The 21,327-nt window shown below is 36.1% G+C and overlaps 1 protein-coding gene and 1 long non-coding RNA gene across 2 annotated transcripts; both read left to right on the forward strand.

The window, feature by feature from the left end:
- Positions 1-1,969: 1,969 nt before the first annotated feature.
- LOC113310673 (serine/threonine-protein kinase RHS3-like) lies at positions 1,970-5,069 on the forward strand. Its single transcript, XM_026559418.1, has 4 exons — positions 1,970-2,192; positions 2,413-2,491; positions 2,659-3,629; positions 3,849-5,069. Exons 2-4 carry the CDS (start codon positions 2,453-2,455, stop codon positions 4,705-4,707), a joined length of 1,869 nt encoding a protein of 622 aa, XP_026415203.1. The 5' UTR covers positions 1,970-2,192; positions 2,413-2,452; the 3' UTR covers positions 4,708-5,069.
- A 4,216-nt stretch (positions 5,070-9,285) lies between these two features.
- On the forward strand, positions 9,286-12,712 carry LOC113310678. The gene is made up of 3 exons (XR_003341317.1): positions 9,286-9,624; positions 11,387-11,471; positions 12,492-12,712. It is a non-coding gene; the product is annotated as an uncharacterized LOC113310678 (long non-coding RNA).
- The last annotated feature ends 8,615 nt before the right edge of the window (positions 12,713-21,327 follow it).

Below are 21,327 nucleotides of genomic sequence, written 5' to 3' on the forward strand. Positions count from 1 at the left end.
TCAGTAGAGACTGTTGGTTCTTCTTCTGTGAGGACCATGAATAAATGATGTGGTTTACAACGATGACCAGGCACGTATTTGTCATCACAGTTATAACAGAGTCCTTGAGCTCTGCGCTTGTCTTGTTGTTCTCTGGTTAGACGTCTAATGGGTGGTGGAACATACAAGGACTTGTTTGGTTGTGTAGATGAGATAGGTATACTGGTCACATGACTTGTAGGGGTAGTAGAAAATGTTGTAGATTTTTGTGGGGTGGGAGAGAATTTGTTAAAGTAAGTGGTTGTGGGAGGTGGCTTATAGAATGAGGGCTTGGTTTGTGGTGGTGGCTGAAGGATAAGTGAGTTTTCTTGCAAACGTGTCAGATAGAAGGCATGTGACAGTGTGGTTAGTTTGTGCATCTCCACAGAATATTTAACAACATCTTTTAACCCCCCCTAAAAAACTTATCACAAAATAGTCTTCCTTAAGGGTTGGATTGTTTAAGAGCATGGGAGTTTTTAGAGGTTAAAACTTCTCGAAATAATCCTCAACAATAGTGATGTGTGATAATTTATTAAAACAGCTAACAAAATTTTCATTAGCAAGATCTTCAAAACGTTCACAAATGGATGAAGAAAAATCAGACTAAGGGATAAAAGTTTTACCCGTTTGAAAATCCTGAAACCATGAATCAGCTTTACCCTCTAGATGTAAAGCAGCCACCTCAGTTTTCTGGTGTTCCGAGACGGACTTTAAATGAAAAAACCTTTCGCACTTACGAATCCAACAACGAGGGTTATCAACGTTAAACTTAGGAAAATCAAGTTTTGGGGTTTTGAAATTAGAATCTTGTGGTATGTGGTTGTGAGATCCGTGACTTGATTCAGGTGTGGTAGGGATTACAGAGTATTGATGGAAGCAATAAGTAAGCGCATGTCCTCTACTTGAGTCTTTGCATCGGCAGCACGTTCCTCCGAATCTTTAATATGAAGATCCGTGAGTTTATGTATCAACGTTGTCAGCTCAGTAGCTTTAGTATCAACATCTTTAATTGTTGGTCCTGTCATTTTAGATGAAGAGAGAGGTCGTCTGGATGATACCAATTGTCAAATACTCTGATGAGATTGACAATACATTGACATGAATTTGACGTATCAAGATGAATAAGTGATAGAATGAGAGATTGAGAGCTAAGTAACTTCTACACTCAGAGAGCGCAATCTCTTTTCTTTTCTATTCAATGTCCAGATCTCAAAACAACTTTGTCTTAAATACTGAAAGGGAAAACTTGAGACTAAACCCTAACTAACAAAAGCCCTACACGTGTTCGACATCAACAAGCTTAAATCGAAGTAAAGAAAAACAGTAAATACGGTTTTTAACGGCTAGACAATGATTGTCGGATGAATACACTTGGATAGTCGTTAAGGGAAGCTGGAAGAGACATGACCCGACCAAACCAAGCCTTATAAATATAATTTGTTATGTCGCGGTTGGCATTAACTGCCATTTAAGTTGGTGGCGGCGACAAGGTGATGGTGCCATGGTGGTGGCGAATATGTTGTCGTTGTTAGTGGAAGACGAAAGTTAATGGGCTCAAACCAGACAATCTGGATGACCGGAAAAAAAGGCCAAGAAATAACCCCTGATTCTTTTGTAGACTCGCAAAACAAAGTGAATCTCAACTCTCTGGTAGGCATGACAGTGCACTTGCCAAACAAACAATTGGATTCTTATTCAAAGGAACGCTATTGGGTTCACTTCGACCAAAACCAAACGTGCTAACCTATTATATAATGTGTGACAAAGAATGTTTATACACACCAACCAACAAGGCTGAAACAGTAATAAACGGTCATCCATTTGTATCTCCCTCCCTTTGGAAGACCGTTTCTTTCTCTTTCTCTCTCTCTAAAAAAAATCTCATTTATTTCTCTTCATTTTCTCTCTACAACGGTTTTTCCTCTCAACCATAGGAAATCTCTAATACCATCAAAAACAAAAACAAAAAACAATCTCCAGAAAAATCTGAAGAAGATGGGTTCAGAATTAGAACACCCTCAATCTTGTCAAAACCCCATTACACCATTTTTCTTCTGATCATCCAATATAGGATTCAAGTCCTAAAGATAAACACATTTAATGTTGATTGATGAATAATAATAGAACTGAAATAATTTCAGGTTGATTCGCTGCAAATTCTATTGTTACGGGTTCGTCCTTCTATACATTTTTGTTGAGTTTGAAGTTTCATCTAAGCTAGATAGGAAAATGCATGACGTTATGTAGCTTCAAGTTAGTCGACGCGTTCAAGTGGTGTAAATTGCATTTCGTGGTTACATTCTCTATATATTTACAGTATGTTTTAGATGATTTATTGGATGGTGAAATTGAAAGTCAAACCTAATGATTATTTTTGTATGAATGGATCAGGTATTATTAATCTTGAAGGGTTAGCAAGCGTTGTTCCTCAATGGCGTCAAAGCCTAGTAAGAAGCAGGAGACAAATGAGGTACAACTGCTTTTATTTGGTGTGATTGCTCTTTGCATCTACTTTTTCTGTCAAAGAGGTTGCTGCGATTATAATCATTTTTGTTTCTTTCTTGGTGCTTTGAAGTTGTTTCAATATTATTAGCTGTAATCACTTAAGCTCATTCTGTGATAAAACTTGCAATGCAGATTAGCAGCAATCAATCCGAAAAGGCACCATGTGAACCGAAAAGAAGGAATCCTAGAGAACCAAAGAGAATGGATCAAATTCCGAAAGGTAGCATGAGTGCACCTAGTCTACCACCATTTGACCCAAGAAGAACGGATTCATTCTCTAAAAACAGTATGAGCTCAGCATACGACGAGCAGACTGAATGGAAGGAAGGTGATTATACTCTCCAGGGCAATATAAATTCAACAAGTAGTGACCCATCTAGTGATTATAAGAATATGGAATTGAATTCATCATCAACTGATAATAGCAATAGGTCGTCGCCCGAACACGTAAAAGGAGATCCAGCGTTAAAAAACGGTATGGATTTAACAGGTAACCAACAACCAGGTTATCCAAAAGGAAATAGTGCAATTGCAGATAATGGTGTCAACTCATCTACTAATCAGAAAACAGTTATACATTCAGAAACAACAACAGCAGCAGCATCGACCAACAAAAAGTCAGGGGAGTTGAAAGTGAACGACACTGTCACTAGTCAAAGTAACATGTCAAACAATTCTCGTAGCAACAGCTTAGATTCTAGTGCACCTTTCAAGCCCCACACTGGTGGGGATGGTCGCTGGGACGCCATACAACTTGCTAATGCTAGAGAATCACCTCTTGGTTTAAGCCATTTCCGGCTTCTCAAGCGCCTTGGATATGGTGACATCGGAAGTGTTTATCTTGTTGAACTCAGAGGAACTAATGCATTCTTTGCCATGAAAGTAATGGATAAGGCCTCCCTTGTTAGTAGAAACAAGCTACTTCGAGCACAGACAGAACGAGAGATTCTTGGGCTACTTGATCACCCTTTCTTGCCTACTTTGTATTCCTATTTCGAGACAGATAAATTCTATTGTCTGGTCATGGAGTTTTGCAGTGGTGGAAATCTACATTCTCTTCGACAGAAACAGCCAAACAAATACTTTAGCGAGCATGCAGCAAGGTAAATAAATATCCTTTGTTTCATAAAATGGTTCTTCATTTGCATCAGTTCTTCTTTAGGTTGGGTAGAGTTGAACCTATTTGGCAATCAATAAATATTTCCCAACAAGTAATAATAACATTGGAGTAAAACATATTTCATGTGATGTGTTTTACCCATCCAGTTTGTCTTGTATCTGGATTTGTTAATCACCCCACTCCTTTGATTTATTCATGACAGGTTCTATGCTTCAGAGATATTGCTGGCACTTGAATATCTACACATGCTTGGGATCGTGTATAGAGATTTGAAGCCAGAAAATGTACTTGTGAGGGAGGAAGGACATATAATGCTCTCTGACTTCGACCTTTCGTTACGTTGCTCCAGCAGCCCAACGCTGGTCAAGTCATCATCTGTGAATGTAAGCACTACTGGTGGCATACTCGATAGCGAATTTGCAGTGCATGGTTGTATCCAGCCATCAAGCTTCTTCCCTCGTATCCTACCAAAGAAGAGTCGTAAATCTAAATCAGATTTCGGTCTCTTTGCCGGTGGATCCCTTCCTGAATTGATGGCAGAGCCCACACATGCTCGTTCCATGTCTTTTGTTGGGACACATGAATACTTGGCTCCTGAGATAATTCGTGGTGAGGGTCATGGTAGCGCGGTGGATTGGTGGACATTTGGTATTTTTCTCTACGAATTACTACATGGAACAACTCCTTTCAAGGGATCTGGAAATAGGGCAACGTTATTTAATGTAGTTGGCCAACCTCTGAAATTCCCGGACGCACCAAACGTGAGTGTTAATGCCAAGGATCTTATTCGTGGTCTCCTTGTCAAGGACCCACAAAAGAGAATTGCATACCGAAGAGGTGCCACAGAGATTAAACAACATCCATTCTTTGAAGGAGTTAACTGGGCTCTGGTTCGAAGTGCAGCCCCACCTCACGTCCCCGAACCTGTAGATTTTGCACAGTTTGCTAGTAAGGAAGCAGTTCATACAGAGAAAAAGGTAGCAGCTGAAAATGGTGGCGGTGCTTCTGCAAATAAGAGTGATTCTCAAGATCCCGCATACCTTGATTTCGAATACTTTTAGCAGAAACAAATTCTGTGTATTTGCTGTTTATTACTGGCTTCTAAAAGGCATTATGACTCGAGAGGAACTTTAAGATTTGTATGTTGGTTTTGCAGTAGGAATTATCTATCAAAGAAGATTTTGGTAAACTTGAGGAGGATATCAATTCGTTGTTGTCGACGCGAAAAGAAGCAATAAATAGATTGTGTTACGAGGATGCGAGTTCCATCCGAATATGATTTTGTATGATTTGTAGAGTGGTTCCCTTTTGTTTTCCCAGCATCTTTTGTGTTGTAAACCCATTGTTTAGTATGCTTCTTCAGACCTGAGAAATCTGTAATTGTACATGATTATTTTTATACGTTATTGTCATTTGTTATCAATTTTTTTTTTTTTTACTTGCATTTTTTGAGGCTACTCAAAAATAATCGTGGAAATTAAATAAATAGACCTTTCCCACAATATATATAGAACAATCCTGTTAAAGGGGCGGCATGATCCATTAAAGGGGCGGCAATCTAATAAGACAAAAAGGTCATTACATGGTAATTCATGCCACCGCTTATCAAAAAAAATATGGAAATGACCAATTAACCCTTATTATTAATAATCAAGATTAGTGATGATAATCAAGATTAGTGTTGATAATTAATTTTCACTTATAATAATTCTAAAATCAGATTTTTAGAGTTGAAAAAAAAAGTTGTGAGGAGAAGAAAAAAGACATTTTTGTGAAACCCTAGATTTTGATTCACTCAACCAAAATGAGCGATTTCAGTGACAAATTTGAGATGGGTGAATCTCTAAATTAGTTCCCATTAGCTTTTTGTCGCTCAAAATTATCTAAAGTACGTAAAAAAATCGAAACTTTTAAAATTTCAGAAGAACTTACGGTTGGAATTTAGCTCGTTACCAACCGTAACTCTCAGTTACGGTTCCAAAAGTATCGAATACCAACCGTAACTCTCAGTTACGGTTCCAAAAGTATCGAATACCAACCGTAACTGGTTCAATTTGGGGAAAACCCAATCGTAATACCAGTTACGGTTGGTAGAATGACAACATAAAGCAACCGTAACAAATTACGGTTGGTAACTAATGAGTAGAGATCAACAGTAATTAACCTACGGTTGGTAAGGTTATTTGAGTTACAAGTCGTAACTCAAATACGGTTGGTAACAGTGATGCAATTACAAACCGTACGTAAAAAGAAAATGAAACATCCAGGACAACTTACGGTTCGTAACTTAAGTAACGAGACCAACCGTAAGTAATTTACGGTTGGAAAAAAAAATCGTAACTGAATATTTTATCTCAAAATCAAGAACTTACGGTTGGTATTTGAGTTAAATGAACCGTAACATCAACCAAATCTATAGTTACGGTTCCAATTGGAGTTATTACCAACTGTAACTCACATGCAACACAGAAATTTCAATTTCAATTTTGATCCAATACCCTAATTTTTGATACAAAACTAACTTAAATCAAACACAATAAACAAAACCCTAACTGGGTCTTTCGGAAATATAGTTTTCAATCAACGATTATCAATTTTTCAAATCGGTGATTAATCGAGGACGATGAAAATTTCAATTTTAATGGAGGAGGAGAAGAGAAGAGAAGATGAAAAAAAGTCAAAAAAACTGTTTTGATTTTTCTGATTCCATTAGGTTAAAAATAGGAGTAGGGTAATCTGGTCAATTTACACCCCTATAGGACATCCCCTAACCAATAAGAGGGACATTGCTATCACCCTTGCCGCCCCTCCAATGGAACATGCCGCCCCTTTAACAAGATTGATATAGAAACCTGTTATAGGGGCTCCAAACATTGGGTTACAAGGGCTCACAAGATGACAAAATCGGGCTATGAAATAGTAATCAACAAAACCCCACATCCAACTATTTTTTGTAATGACTAAAATACCCTCCATGAATTATAAAATTTAATTTATTATCTTCTCCTTCTCTTTTCATTCATAAGTCATGATGAAGATGATGATCATAATTTTATCATATCATATACAAAAAACTAAATCTATTATCTTCTCCTTCTCTTTTCATTCATAAATCATGACGAAGATGATGATCATAAAAAAAGCATATCATTCTTCTTTCTCTCTTCTTTTTCTTCGTCGCGATGAAGATGACGATCACAAAAAGAAAAAACTAAGAAAACCCAAACTTGTTTTTGCTTTTGAAAACCCCCAAATTCGAACTATAAGCTAACCTACGGTGCGGAAACTTCAATCGAACCAACCGTAGGTAGAAGTTACGGTATGAAAGTATGATTTTTTCAAACCGTAGTATTTTTGAACCCAAAATATACGGTTTGGAAGTTAAGAAATCCAAACCGTAGATGACTTACTGTTGGGAAACCAAACCGTAGGCATTGTCTACTATTGGGAAAGCAAACCGTAGGGGTTGTCTACGGTTGGGAAACCAAACAGTAGGCCTTGTCTACAGTTGGGAAAATTCATACTTCCAAACCGTAGACAGTTCTGAAGTTGTTTTTTCAAAATCCTAATTCGATCGATTTTTCCTATCCATGCATTAAAACAAATGAAATGAGATGGGTTTTTTGATTTTTATCTTATTGAAGTCATTGCATGTGGATTAAGTGGTGTTAATCGATAATGAATTATTTTGAGAATTGACGATTAATCGAAGAAATAGACGATGGAGGTGATGGGGAAGAAGAAAATAGAAGAGTTAAAAGGAGAGGAATTAAAACAAATTAGTTTTAGGTTTCAATATTTAATAGGTTAAGGGTATTTTTGTATTTTTCTTATGAACTAGATTACTGCTACAACAGTGAAGGCCGACGAAGAAATGCACCTATGTACATTTATTTACGGGCAAACTTCCCTAAATTATCATCAACACATTCACGACTAACGTACAAGATTAGAAGATAGGGAAAATAAATTGCCAGATGTATGCAATCGAAGAGCTATCTTTGCGTCTTATGGGCTGTTTTACAAACAGAATCAACCACACTATAGTCTATATGCTTTGATTTCAATGCATCATATGCAAAGTATGGATTTATCAATAGAATAAGGAGATGTGGTGTCTATGTGTCTTGGGAACAAGGACGGTCGAGACCGATCGAATTGACTTTAAAGAAGAACGGATAAGATCAACTGCGTCCCGGAAGAAACAACGCCTTATTTCCAACCAAATCACGTGCTCGGCTAACTCCTAAACTTCACTCTGCCCGACCCTCCCCAACTACGTAGCACCTAAATAAAACCCCTATCTTCTTTCCCAACCAGTTTTCATCCAAGATTTTTTACCGCTGAAACATGGTTCCGGTGGTATTTGCGAAATGGTTATCGATAATTTTATAAGTTAAGACAAGTAAGAGTCTGTCGTACAAGTTTTACACAGATTTGGAAAAACTGACTCAAACTGATGAAATAGTGAAAAGAAAAACTTGATGCTGCTAATCAGTGAATCAATGATCGAGAAACACTGTGTTAAGAGTTCTGAGAAGAAAACGAAGAATGAGTTTGTGTTTCCGAGTTGGAATTTTGAAAGATTTCTGTCGAAAAATCAGTGAAGAGGGAGTTTACTGCCATTGGAGATGTGAGTTATTGTAGTTCATTTGAGAGATTGATAGAATGGGCAGTTCAATGGGGATACCGGGATGTTCTAGTGCGGACTGATTCATCAAGTATCATAACAGCTTTGGAAGGGGATTCTATTCCTTGGTTTTCTAAACAGAGATGGTATGATGTAAAGGGCATGTTTGATTCTATAAATTTTGTGCACACGTACCGTGAAGCCAATTTCGCTGCTGACAAAATGGCGAAGACTGGTTGCTTCTTAGATAATGGAGTGCGACTCACTTTTGTTGGTCGTCCTGATTTGTTAAAGTCAATAGAGTTCCCTTATGTTTCCTATTTTCGTTTGAAATAGTATTTTGAGTTTTTGGGGTTGATGTGACCTCTTTTCTCATGTACTATCTTGTAAATAATTCTTTTATTTAATCCAATATTTTGACTTATCAAAAAAAAAAAGAGATTGATAGAGGAAATTGAAGAGATATTTTACAGTTCCTATCCAGTGCTCGACAATAGTCTCGGCCAGTTTCGTCCTAGCTTAAGGCAGCTGCGACCATGGTTTTTTAATTGAAGACCAACACTACCCTTGGCATTTAAATTTGATTATTAACATTTAAATGCCCAGACTTTGATTTGATATCAACGATTAAAAATGGAAGGAGGTGAAGGAGATACTGAAGAGAGGGATATGTAAGGACCCTCAGGCACGTCAATGCTATTAGACCAGTCAAGTGGTGACTAAGCCGCTTTTGACTCGATTAATTAGAGGTGAACCTTAATTAATAGAAATTAATCTAACAACGATTTAGATACGAAACTAGTATCACTAGATAGATCTCTTAAAGTTAGCCGAAATGGACTACTCGAACGTGTCAATCGGATACCAAACTAAGAAGATTTAATCAGAATTGTATGATTGGAAAAATAATGTTTTTGCCATTAAACCGCATGGATGCCCTTATCCATTTCTTGGGTGTCTTTATCATTTTGGTTGGCCTTATCACCAAAACGTGTCAAAGAGAAACCCATTTCTCTTTTCTTCTTTCTCTTTCTTCTACTTTCTTCTCCATTCTTCTTCTTCTTGTTCTTTCTCTTTCTTTTCTCTGTCGATCTCAATTCGAAGAATTGAGTTTGTTGTCAATTAGAGAATTCGTAGAAACGTGTTAGTAAGTTGAATCGAATGAGTAAGTGATTGTGTTGTGGTTGAATTATCTAGGGAGGAGAAGAATTGGGATTGTTGTTAATTGAGTTAGGGTTTCTCAGAGAGTTGAATTAAAGTTTGAATTAATGACGTATAAGAAGAATTAAAGATTGGGTTTAGCTGATTGAAGTTCTGAAGCAGTTCTTTTGAAGAATCACAGAACCAGGTAAATTAGGGTTTCCTTAATTTGAAGATTTAATTTGGGGTTTCTGTTTTGATTGATTTCTTTGTGAAATTGAATTCGGTTTGGTAGTCTGTTACTTGGGTTTGTTGTTAACTAGGGCAGAAAGTATTGTATCAGGTTTAATTTTGTGTTATTTAGGAATTTGAGTTATTGGTTAGGGTTCATTGAATTGAAGATGAAGATTAGGGTTTCTGAGTTGGGAAGTGATGATAAAGAAGATGAATTGAATGGTACTGATTGAACTCAGGTTATAGAATTAGATTTTGAAGAGTTTTCTGAGGTTGGGGTAAGAACAAAGTAATGTCAGGGGGACTGTTGCTGATGAGATTTGATTAAGTATAGATGGATTTACTTCAGAACAAAAAGAATGAAGTCTAGTTGTTGATGAAGTTTAATATGAGCAGATAATGATGAAGATGATTGTAATTGGTGGTGTTGGTGGTATTGTTTAGGAGATGTTGTGGTTATGAAAGGCATGTCAAGGAAGAAATAATGCTTGACTTCTGATTTTGAAGTTGAAATGTTAATGATGATGTTGATGGAGATGAGATGATGCAGGGATTAAACTTTAGGGATTAGTATTGAAGTAAATTACAGGGAGAAGAGAATGTGCGGTTACGGCTGGGTCTTGAATAGATTTAAGTTTAGATGAATGTTTAGGTTGTTGCTTTAAGAATGTATGCAAGACAAGGAAGAGATTGTGGTTGTGTTATTAATGCAAGGAAGGGAGCTGAAAATGGTGATATTGTGTAAGTTAAAGGGCTTGCTTAGTGGTGATAGCTTGATAAGTGGATTGTTGCAGGTGAGAAACAAAGATGGGATGTTGATGTTCATTGTAGCTGAGATGAAGTTGTAACTTTAGTATGGTTGTGGTCTGTGTAGTTGAGGTTGGATGTGTTTAGGTAATTTGAGATATAAGACGTATAGATTGTAGAACAGGGTGTAAGTAGAGAAGATGAATTTTAGGATATTGCAGGGGTGTTTGAATTGAGATTCAATGTGGAAAGAAGTTGATGTTGAACTGATACTGAAGTTTAGTTGAAATGAATATGTTAGTGTTGTTTTGGGAATTATAGTTGTTGAGTGGATTGATATTGAATTGAAAACAATAAAGAGATGTTAGACTGTGTGTGTTTGCAAGTAGAACTAGAAATGCATTTTTGGGTCTTAGTCTGTTTTATGTTGCACCATGTTGGTGAACTAGAGTGTGTAGTAACCTTGGCATGTTTAACTTGAATCAGTCTAGCTGGATGAGTGGACTCAGTTTGACCAGTTCCCTATTTTGACCTTGACTCTGAGTTGACCCTGATTGTTCGACTTGATCTTTGACTAGACCTTGACCTGACCTTGGACGTTTTAGTTGACCCTTTAACTGTTAGAGACCGTTAGTCGACCCGAGTGGACTGGGTCTTGTGTATTGGGACGAGTTTTGTGGAGTTGGGCTTAGTGTCATGTATTCTTAGTTTGATGTTTTGGACCCTTTATGGTATAAATTAGCCTTTGGTTCCTTCTACAAAGTTGTAGATATTCTTAAGACTTATCTAATAGACTATAGAACCAATCTAATCGAATTAGTAAACCTTAATATGTGCTAAGGATAGATAATGAAAGATGTAGTTACATAAACAGCTTAGAACCATTAGATAGTTCACATAACTTATAACTAGGGAATTGTATGAAATCATTTTATGAACCTTGTATGAGCCTTTTGCCTAAACTCTTTGAGTGACTGTGTGTTTAACAGTTAGTTTGTATTAACAACGATCGATTCAAAGGATGAACCAGCGGATTGAGGAATTCAAGGTAGGAGTGGATTTTCATCAAATCAGGTGGGAACTCTCTAACCTTCTTGTAATCATTAAGTTTTCTTTTATCTGCGAGCATGATGAGTCTTTACTATTTGAGTGCATGATATCGTATACTGTGATGTTCTATTTCCTGTATCTTGAGTATGACGTATATCTTGCATCTATATGTACGGTGTTGCTATGATGTGTTGTGTTGATATGCATTGTGAGATTTCCCTGCGAGAAGTGTCTGTGTTCCCCACGACTCTTAGCTAAGTTAAGTAAGGAGGTAATTCATCCGTCGACAATGTTATTTAGTAGGGCGGTAATTCATCTATTTAAATATTATTATAACTATTTCATTAGTAGGGCGGTAATTCATCCGCTGTAATATTATGCTTATTAATATAGTAGGGGCAGTAACTCATCCGTTTGAATATTACAGTAGTAGGGCGGTAATTCATCCGTTATGATATTATATATACTATTTTATTTGAGGGAAATCACTCGTGTGCATATTATTCCTGTTTGACTAACTTTCTGATCCTGATGGTAATATTCTGAATCATGGTTTGTATGAGCACTCTGTGTGGACGATGTTATTATTATTTATTAGGGTTGCTTTCGCGTCGTCTTCTCCAATGAGTTTGGTGAGGTTGAGTGACACTTGCTTCGTAATGCATAAATTGTTGTATGATTAGTTTATTCTTGTTTTCTTTCAATTTATATTCTTTAGTACTGTGGAGCATGTTAGTGATTACTTGAGAGTTATACGTTTCCATTGGGCACCCCTTCGGGATGATGTGTTCACTTGTTCCCACTTCAGTTTCAGTTTTCCGAAGAGATGGTGTACTTGAAGACATCCGCTTCAGTAGTTTAAACCGATATTCGATTAAGGACGTTTCTTGTATCTTTCATATATATGAATTCTTGTTGTTTTGTAAAACAATACACATATATACTAATACAAGGTCCTTTTATGCCCGTGCATTTAAAATATTGTTTGGTGACGTTCCTTGAAGTTTTCTCCTAAATCTATCTCGTGCTCACTTGTGCATGTAGGGTTGTAATCTAAGGTTACTTATCAAATGGAGAAGAGTAAACTTATCAAACCTACTTGAATACATTGCTAAAGTTGTATCTTCTCGGACACTACGGTGGAAGGAAAGTTGGAGAAAAAGATTGACCAACAGATGTATATTTTGGTGTGTCTTCCCAAACATATAACAAATAGATCACCGATGTATCTTTTCAAATATAACAACTGGATTCGCCAAACTTAATAAACTGATTGACAAATCCTTTATTTTGTGCTCAGGTATGATTTAGCAGGCGTCGAGTCCACCATTAGATCAAATACCCCCGATAATACGTATTTATGGAAAATAACTAATACGTAACAAACTGACTGCTGCATACTTAGAAAACTTAATAATACGAACTCTCTTATACATATTTACGGTTAAAGTGAATATCTGCATTTTATTCTTTGTCTTTGAAATTGCAAATCTCTTAACACGGTGGGTACATTGAGTCCACCGTTCGATGCCCCTTGATGGAAATACATACTAACAGTAACAACAAAACAAATTGTACCTAAGCTCATCCTTTTAGTCATTATTATCTATATCATCTTATTTTGGGAGCACTAAATTCATAGTCTCAACTGTTGTACTAAAAAGATGAATATGAAGAAGACCTCGAAGAAGACCTCGGAATGCCCTCCTACTCTCTGTGGATTCAACAGATAAATCCTCTTCACTTGCCTGCCATGTAAGAGCATGAATCTGTCAATATCCTCATGCACTGGACAACATAAAAATAGCTAAAAAATAATTTAGAAAGGAAGACTTTTACATTTTAAATAAGTTGGATCCCTTTTCAGCATAATGATAATCTATTTTTGAGGAAAGATCGCTTTTCAGCATAGATATGAGTTGATATCTTAAGTGCAAGAAACGACATAGTAGTTTACAAAGGGCTTTAGATTACCTTAAAAGTGCATTCTTCCTTTATAATGTGCCCATTCTATAGCCGTCGTTGTTTAGAAAATAAATCCCAAACTAACTAAAACCATTTACCTAACATCTTGGCAAAAAGTTATGGATCAAGGATGCCATGTTAAAAAAAAATTACAACAGAAAATTTTTGGTAATTTTACCTCCCCATTCTTCTTCGGTTAATACATCATGTTTGTCGAAGGATGAAATACTATAAACATTAAACTTATACAAATCACGACTCATCAAACGATGTACAGATTCATTGTGTTGTTTCTTAAGTGGTGCAGTTGCCAATACCAAAGCTCCATCGAATCTAAAGAGAACCAAAACTCTCAATTAACCCAAAACCTGCATATATAATTCGGCAACGACTTCCTAATTTATGCAAATCCAATGTAGCCCAACAAAAAGAGTGATTCCAGAGACATACCATAATCTACTGAATCAAAGGAGCAAATATCTTTTCTACTTAATCAAAAATTATATTATAACAATTTGATCAAAGCATAATAAAGCATTGCAAATACTAAAGAATACTTATGAATTATCACAACATCAAACATCCGATCAGAATAACACTTACCTAGATACACGTTGGTTTACTAGGACATTCAGTAAAAGAATCAAAATACAAATCATACTACTGTTTAGTAAGGATGATGGATAATTGGATTTTGTTTGGTTTTCTCACAGGACAAACATATATAGTAGTTTTTTGAAACGTTTCGACTACGTCTCTTCATGAGGATTCCAGCAGTCGGACGGCTTTCGATTCTTCAGATGTAACCATCTCTTTAGATTTCTCCCAATTTTTAAAGCCAAGGATGGCAGTAAACAGACGCATGGGAAGAGTCATCAATATGGTGACGTGTACCTTCCGTTTTAGATATTTTTAAAAGTTGGATGCCACATGGCACTATAATTTTTAAGGAAATCTGAAACTGATTATGGTGGCGACATGTCAACAAAAGGTTTCTCCTTTATATAATAAAGAATTGATCTTTTGGGAGTTTCATGTATAAATTATCAGAAAGCTTCGGAATTAGTTTTGTTTTACTTTATGTAATTATGTTTCTTAAAACCAATTATCTAGATGTTGTTATTTCAGGATTAGGCTATAATCCTATTGGCTAAGCAGGTTTAAAATTAGGGACATGATAGGATAGTAACAACTATTTCTACTGATTTTGTTGAAGTTTGGCGAAGATCCCAAAATGCATTTGACAATAAATCACCTCAAGTCCCTACTAATGGTATGAGATCCTTATAAATTGGTTCAAAAACTAATTTGAGTTTTATTTCTAGAACGATATTGATACGTTGGAACTAAGTATTATGAGCAGGACATATGGGTGAAACAAAAAAAACACAAATGCATACTTCTTTTGAAGGTATGGTGGGGTGTATATGACACAATTGTTTTTGAATTTTACATTCAAATGGGAGGTTGGCATTTGAATGAGAAGATTGACATGCTCAAAAGAATATACTTTTATCATTTTTTGGCAGGGTCTCTACAACTATCATGTGGGCAAGAAATTACTCAGGATACACGCGGTACTAGCTAGGTAATTCTTCCGTTTATAAGTATGTGGCCAAGTATATTTGATTGTCAATATACCTGACCACCTTTTAGTATTTTTTTTGTATGACAATCTCTTATCTAATCCTTTTTGCTATTGAGTATGGTTAGTCGGAGTTTTTATTCCTGAAATTGTTAATTGTTCTTTTTGCGTGCAGGTTTACAAAATCACAAACAACATATGAAATTACCACTCAAAACAAATGTCCAAAAATAGTTATTGTGTAGTATTATGCAAGTTCCAATGCGTCTCAGACTCTCAAACCATGCAGTGGCTCGGCTCTGGTGAGTTAAATCTACGAGCAAATGTTTAGTGTTGATATTTATATGTATGTAAGTTTTAAAGAAGAGCCAGTGCTTTGTTTGACGAACTAAACTGCTATTTTGACTAAACATGATTTGTATGTTCATCATATATCAAAGTTGTTTATACTACTACATAGTAAAGTTACAGACTTTGATATGGTGTATCTCTTATGATGTTGATACGGTATTTATGGCAGTCAAAATATGGTTAGCATATAAAGGTTGAGCCCCGGCCGTAGGCCGGGGTGATACCTAGTACGCTGATAATAAAATGTAGAACCGCACGGTCTAGTGCATTGGTTACGTGATTTTTTTTTCTTTTTTTTTTTTTGAAGAATGGTTATGTGATGCGATGAGGGAAGGAACCCTTTGGTTTAGTGATATTTTCGCCCTACCTCATGTATGTTCTTGCTACCTGTATGAATTTTTGCTGGTTTTTTTCCACGTCTGATATTATAATTGGTGGCGTTACAATGTACAGAAATGTTTGGTATACGGAAGATATGCTCGGTGATGTGCATTGTGATGTTTGGTGTGAAAAAAAAAGGTGGTGAACCCCGCCCTTTAACCCCACCCCCTGCAAATCTTTCCCCGCAAATCTTCTCCCTTTAACCTCACCCTCTGCAAATCTTCCTCAGGGCTGCCCTAATGGCCTTTAAATTTGATCACGGTGCAAATCACGATGCACATCTTCGTACTGTATCATTTTTGTACAATGTACTAGTGCTAACATTTACATTACATTGACGTGTCTAGATGACAAAGAGGATCTCATGTCCTCACCCCGCATGTAGCTAACATGTGGATGATCCTTACACGTATAAAAAATAGGCCAAAAACATTTTCGTAAATACCGCCAGAGTACACAGTCGTAAAATGTTTGTTCTCTTCTCCGGCTGCGGCTTCCTTCTTCCTCCTTTGACCCCATAGATCAAAAGATCCAAAACATCTGTTTTCTTACAGGGGTTAGTCCTCGAGTGATTTCGGGGGAGTTGAGTGTATTTTAAATCTCAGGGATTTTGAGAGAGTTTGAGAGAGTGTAGGGAGTTTGAGAGAGTTTTGTGTTTTTGAGTTCAGGGAGTTTGGGAGAGTGTAGGGAGTTTGAGAGAGTTTATTAGAGGGAGTTTGAGGGAGTTTGGGGGAGTTTGAGAGAGTTCACTCCTAACTCATTCTCTTTTAAGAAACAATAAACCCTTATTTGCAAATAACATTAATCTTTAATCAAAAGAAAAAAATAAAAGAAAATGATCATATCTCTGTATCAATAGTATGTTATTTTGTGCAACGAGATAATTTTTTTTCTCTTCAATTTAACGGTCTCCATACAATTCTAACTCCCTTTGTTCACGAACATTTTCCCACATATCATCCGCTATACTCTTTCTCCATGCATTAGCTTCTTGACGTTGTTGTTCTTGAGTTTGTTGTGTCAAAATTTCGTCGTCATTTACAAGCGTTGATGGATGGCTATCTTCCTCTTCCTCTTCCTCGACCGGAAACTCATCTGAACGGCATTTTTTTCGTAAGAAGTTGTGTAGGCCTGCACAAGCTGTCATTATCTCCGCTTGCACCTGATACGGAAATGGAGGTTGAGACTTAAAGATCAAGAAACGAGACTTCACAACACCGAACAATCTTTCAACTACATTCCTCAAAGAAGCAGGACGCATGTTAAATAATTCTTCATCCTTTTTCGCATGATTACCCGTACCAGAAAATTCTTTCAAATTATAACGTTGGCCACGAAATGGTGTTAAACAATATCGTCGGTTTGCAAACCCACCATCCCCCAAGTAATATTTACTTGAATAAAACACAAAAAGAAAACTTCGTCAAGTAGAACCCGAGTATAACTTAACCAAAAAACTCAAAACTTCACATTAGATAAAAGTAAAATTACCTTGTGGTATTTTCAGTCCATTTCTTTTTGTCATTGCGTCGTTAAGTATTTTCGAATCATGAGCAGACCCTTCCCATCCACTGAGCACGTATATGAACTCCAAGTCGAAGTTGCAAACCGCTAACACATTTTGAGATGTAATTCCATGTCGATGCCGATAAACGGCTGCATTTCTTTTCTCTACCATTGCTGGGATATTGTATACCGTCCATAGCTCCGATGCAATCCTTAAAGTAAGTATAAAATCGTGTACTCTCAAGAATTTTAAATGGAGTTGCACTTGTTGGCTTAGCCATCATCCTCGGAGCTATAGAATTTAAAGCTCGCAACATCCTGTTGAAGTTTTTACTAACTTTCCACCGAGAGCGACCAAATGTGTCACGTATTGTGCAATATCGTGAACTTTGGACAACAACGAGTAAAAATGTACCAAGCATTTCTTCAATAGAAACACATCTTGTATCACATAATGATGTAGTTTCTCTAATGATACAACATAGTTTTAGAAAAATATCAGGGTACATCCTATAACTTCTTCGAAAGTCTTCTGGGTCTTGAGGCAAAACTCTCCTTATATAGTTATATCCAAACAAAGTAACTGGACGTCTCATTGGTCTTTCAATACGCTGACTTTGTATGTATTGCAATTGCTTGATTATATCCATCAACCATGAATGCACCGCTGAAAGTATATTCAAAAATATGGATAGTTCAAATTCATTATTGCTGCTTACCTCTTCATCATCACTGCTTTCTTCTTCTGTATCAAAGGCTTCATCTTCACTATCAGTAGATAAATCCAAATCAGACATGTTCACCTAAAAAGATGATAAAAGTACTTTTTTTTATTAGAATCATCATTATTTCAAAAGCATAAAAGTATATGTATATAGAAAATAAGCATATAGAATATAAAGTTCATAAATTCAATCATAATAACCATAAAGATGTCAACCCATAAAAATTAGTAGCAATCAATCCATAACAATAAGTTCTCAACTAGGAGAAAAGAAAAATTAAATACTAACAGTTATGAAGAAAAACGATCAAATGTTGTAACTCTAAAAGCCCATTAAACCTAATAGAAACTTGCAAAAATGACAGGTTTATGCTTTTAACTTTGAACCAATCCACAACTTTCTCTCTTCGGGAGTAAAACGTATGAATAAGTTCTTCTTGTGATTGTTGTCCAGCATTTCAATTACTTTCAGCTTATCTTCCAAAGAAATTTCATTCATGCCATAAACAAGATCCCATACTTGGTTATCTTTCTTATCCTTATCAATTCTGCGCATTTCTTTTTCAATTTTGCGGTCTTCTTTCTCTTTCACAATAAGAGCATGCATTGAATCAATAGAAGAAGCAATCGATGAACTATTGGCAATCAATTTCTCTAGATAATAAGACTGCCCAGTAGGATTAGTTGATGTATACAGAATTCAAAAAAGATACATTACTCAGAACCCGACTACTTTCAATACGTGCATACAGAATTCAGTTCCGGGTTTCTCACACTTTGGTGTACCTAAAGTGATCAGAACTTCATGAAATTTCTACAGTAGGAAACCTTCATATAAACAAACATCATACTAAAATTTCAGCTTTGTCCGATAAGCGGAGAATGAGATAAATAGGAATCAGTCCCCTATTCGGGATTTAAACTCAGCAGACCATAGTCATATATTGTGCAAGCTTTGCAGTAGCAAACATGACCTGATACGCGTGAAAATTTTACTGTACTTCTATAACAAGGTAAACTACGACATACTCAAATTTCATCATATTCCAACGGTTGAATTTACAGATATCATTATAACAAAAGCACCGTATGAATTGGCTAAAACACGCCAATACGGAATGAAGTACGCCACTGTATTGAACTTTGGTATATAGAATAGAAGAGAAGTATGTGTCTAAATAAGATGACTTAACAAGTGATAGTTATTCTCAATGACACCCATGCAAAGTAGTAAGCCAATTAATGCATGATGACATAACAAATTATGAAGATAGCTGTAAAGGAATTCTGTTTCACCGAAACACAGTTTCAGATTGTCCAATCTTTGCAGTACTAATACTTACCTGATCCTCTTTAAATTTTTATGGTACACTTACAACTAAATATTCCACAACACACTCAAAAATCATAGCATTCCAGTGGTTCATTAAAAAGATACATTACTCAAAACCCGACTACTTTCAATACGTGCATACAGAATTCAGTTCCGGATTTCTCACACTTTGGTGTACCTAAAGTGATCAGAACTTCATGAAATTTCTACAGTAGGTAACCTTCATATATACAAACATCATACTAAAATTTCAGCTTTGTCCGATAAGCGGAGAATGAGATAAATAGGAATCAGTCTCCTATTCGGGATTTAAACTCAGCAGACCATAGTCATATATTGTGCAAGCTTTGCAGTAGCAAACGTGACCTGCTCCGCGTGACCATACTCAAATTTCATCATATTCCAACGGTTGAATTTAAAGATATCATTATAATCAAATCATGCAATTTCTTACCAAGATCTTTTGAACCACAAATTAGGGTTTTGACAGAGAGAGAGTACCCACAAAAAAAAACTATACACACAATCAAAATAAACAATCATGGAGATCAAAGATATGAAAAACAATCAAAATAGTACACAAATCAAACTATTATAAACAATCATGGAGATCAAAGAAGAAAAAAAAACATACCTGGAAAAAAACGTTTCCTCTTCTTTCTCCTATGGTTTTCTACGCACCAAACTCCTTCCCAAATCTCTACTCTTTTGAGAGATTTGTTGTGAGACCAAAATACACTAAAAACTCCTTCGAACTCCCCAAAGCAACCAACTCCCTAGTATTGTAGGGTTTTATGACTAACAGGGAGTTCAAGAGCTTTTTTTAAACTCCCCAGCGACTAACAGGTGTTTGGAGAGACTCCCTCAAACTCCCCCACGACTAACGGAGATTTGGAGAGACTCCCTCAAACTCCCTCAGGACTAACATGAAAAACCTAAATACATTAAAATCTCTCGAACTCTCCCACGACTAACCCCCTGTTAAATTAAAATTAAACTTATCGATAACAAGGATAGGTTGAGAGAGTAGAGAGTAGTAGTAAGATTTCGGTTGTTGGAAATGAAAGATGGTCTCTTAATTGAATGACTGCTCTTGTCACTGGCGGTACCAGAAGAATCAGATTTGTTCTTTAATAATTTCATTGAAATGTAATATGATATGTAGATACTTAAATTAGTGAACCCAATTTGGTAATTAAGATGAAGGTTCGGTTATGAGCTTGGTTTTGGTTATGTGTTTTTGATAATTCAACTAAAATTCGTATCAAATTTTTGAACAGTAATACAACGGGAAGTTAACTGAATGAATCAACTAAGGATTCATTGTTTTGGAATTGAGTTCTGAGAGCGCTCATTTCATTTTGTATCTTGTTAACCCATCATCTAACTCTGAGCAGAATTTTGAAGATAAGGAAATCCGATTGGTCCTTCTCTTATACCCGCGGCAACCCGGATTGACCCGAACAACTCTGTCTTTCCCAGAGTTGAATTTCTGTAAATCAGCTAGCGAAAATGATGTGATTTTATGGATTTGATTGAAATTAAGAAGAATAAATAATTTCAAATTGTTGTCTATGAGGGAATTCGAAGAATTTCCAGGAAAATTTCTGTTTTTTGCTTTTTTTTTTGAATGGAAACAATACTGAAATTGATCGATTCGATCAATCTTATGGCTATCTTGAAGAACTTAGAACACTGAATTTGTTTGTTTTATGGTAATTGATGGAAATTTCTAATCAATTTGGTTGATTATCTTAAATTTCATCCGAATTTTATGAAATTGAAAAAAGAGAAAAACTAATTTTGATTTCTCTGCACAAACATTGTGACGGACAGATGCATATTTCTCATCCTATAGAAGCCCTACCTTTGGTCGGCCGATTAGATCCTTATCTTCACTGTAGGATATTTGAATCCCTAGGAACCCTCAAAACTCTATAATAGGTTTCTATATATACCCCTATCCTCTTAAATTGTTCCAACTTTGCCCTTTATATCACGTCATCTATCAGTAAAGTTACCAACTATCCATTTC

Source organism: Papaver somniferum, chromosome 1 (assembly GCF_003573695.1).
Source record: "Papaver somniferum cultivar HN1 chromosome 1, ASM357369v1, whole genome shotgun sequence".
NCBI classification, from domain to species: Eukaryota; Viridiplantae; Streptophyta; class Magnoliopsida; order Ranunculales; family Papaveraceae; genus Papaver; species Papaver somniferum.

Bases quoted from the DNA above. Each gene is read 5' to 3' on its own strand.
- LOC113310673 (XM_026559418.1), top strand. From the start codon at position 2,453: ATGGCGTCAAAGCCTAGTAAGAAGCAGGAGACAAATGAG. The intron at 2,492-2,658 runs GTACAACTGCTT...CTTGCAATGCAG, and splicing joins AGAAGCAGGAGACAAATGAG to ATTAGCAGCAATCAATCCGA. The intron at 3,630-3,848 runs GTAAATAAATAT...TATTCATGACAG, and splicing joins TTTAGCGAGCATGCAGCAAG to GTTCTATGCTTCAGAGATAT.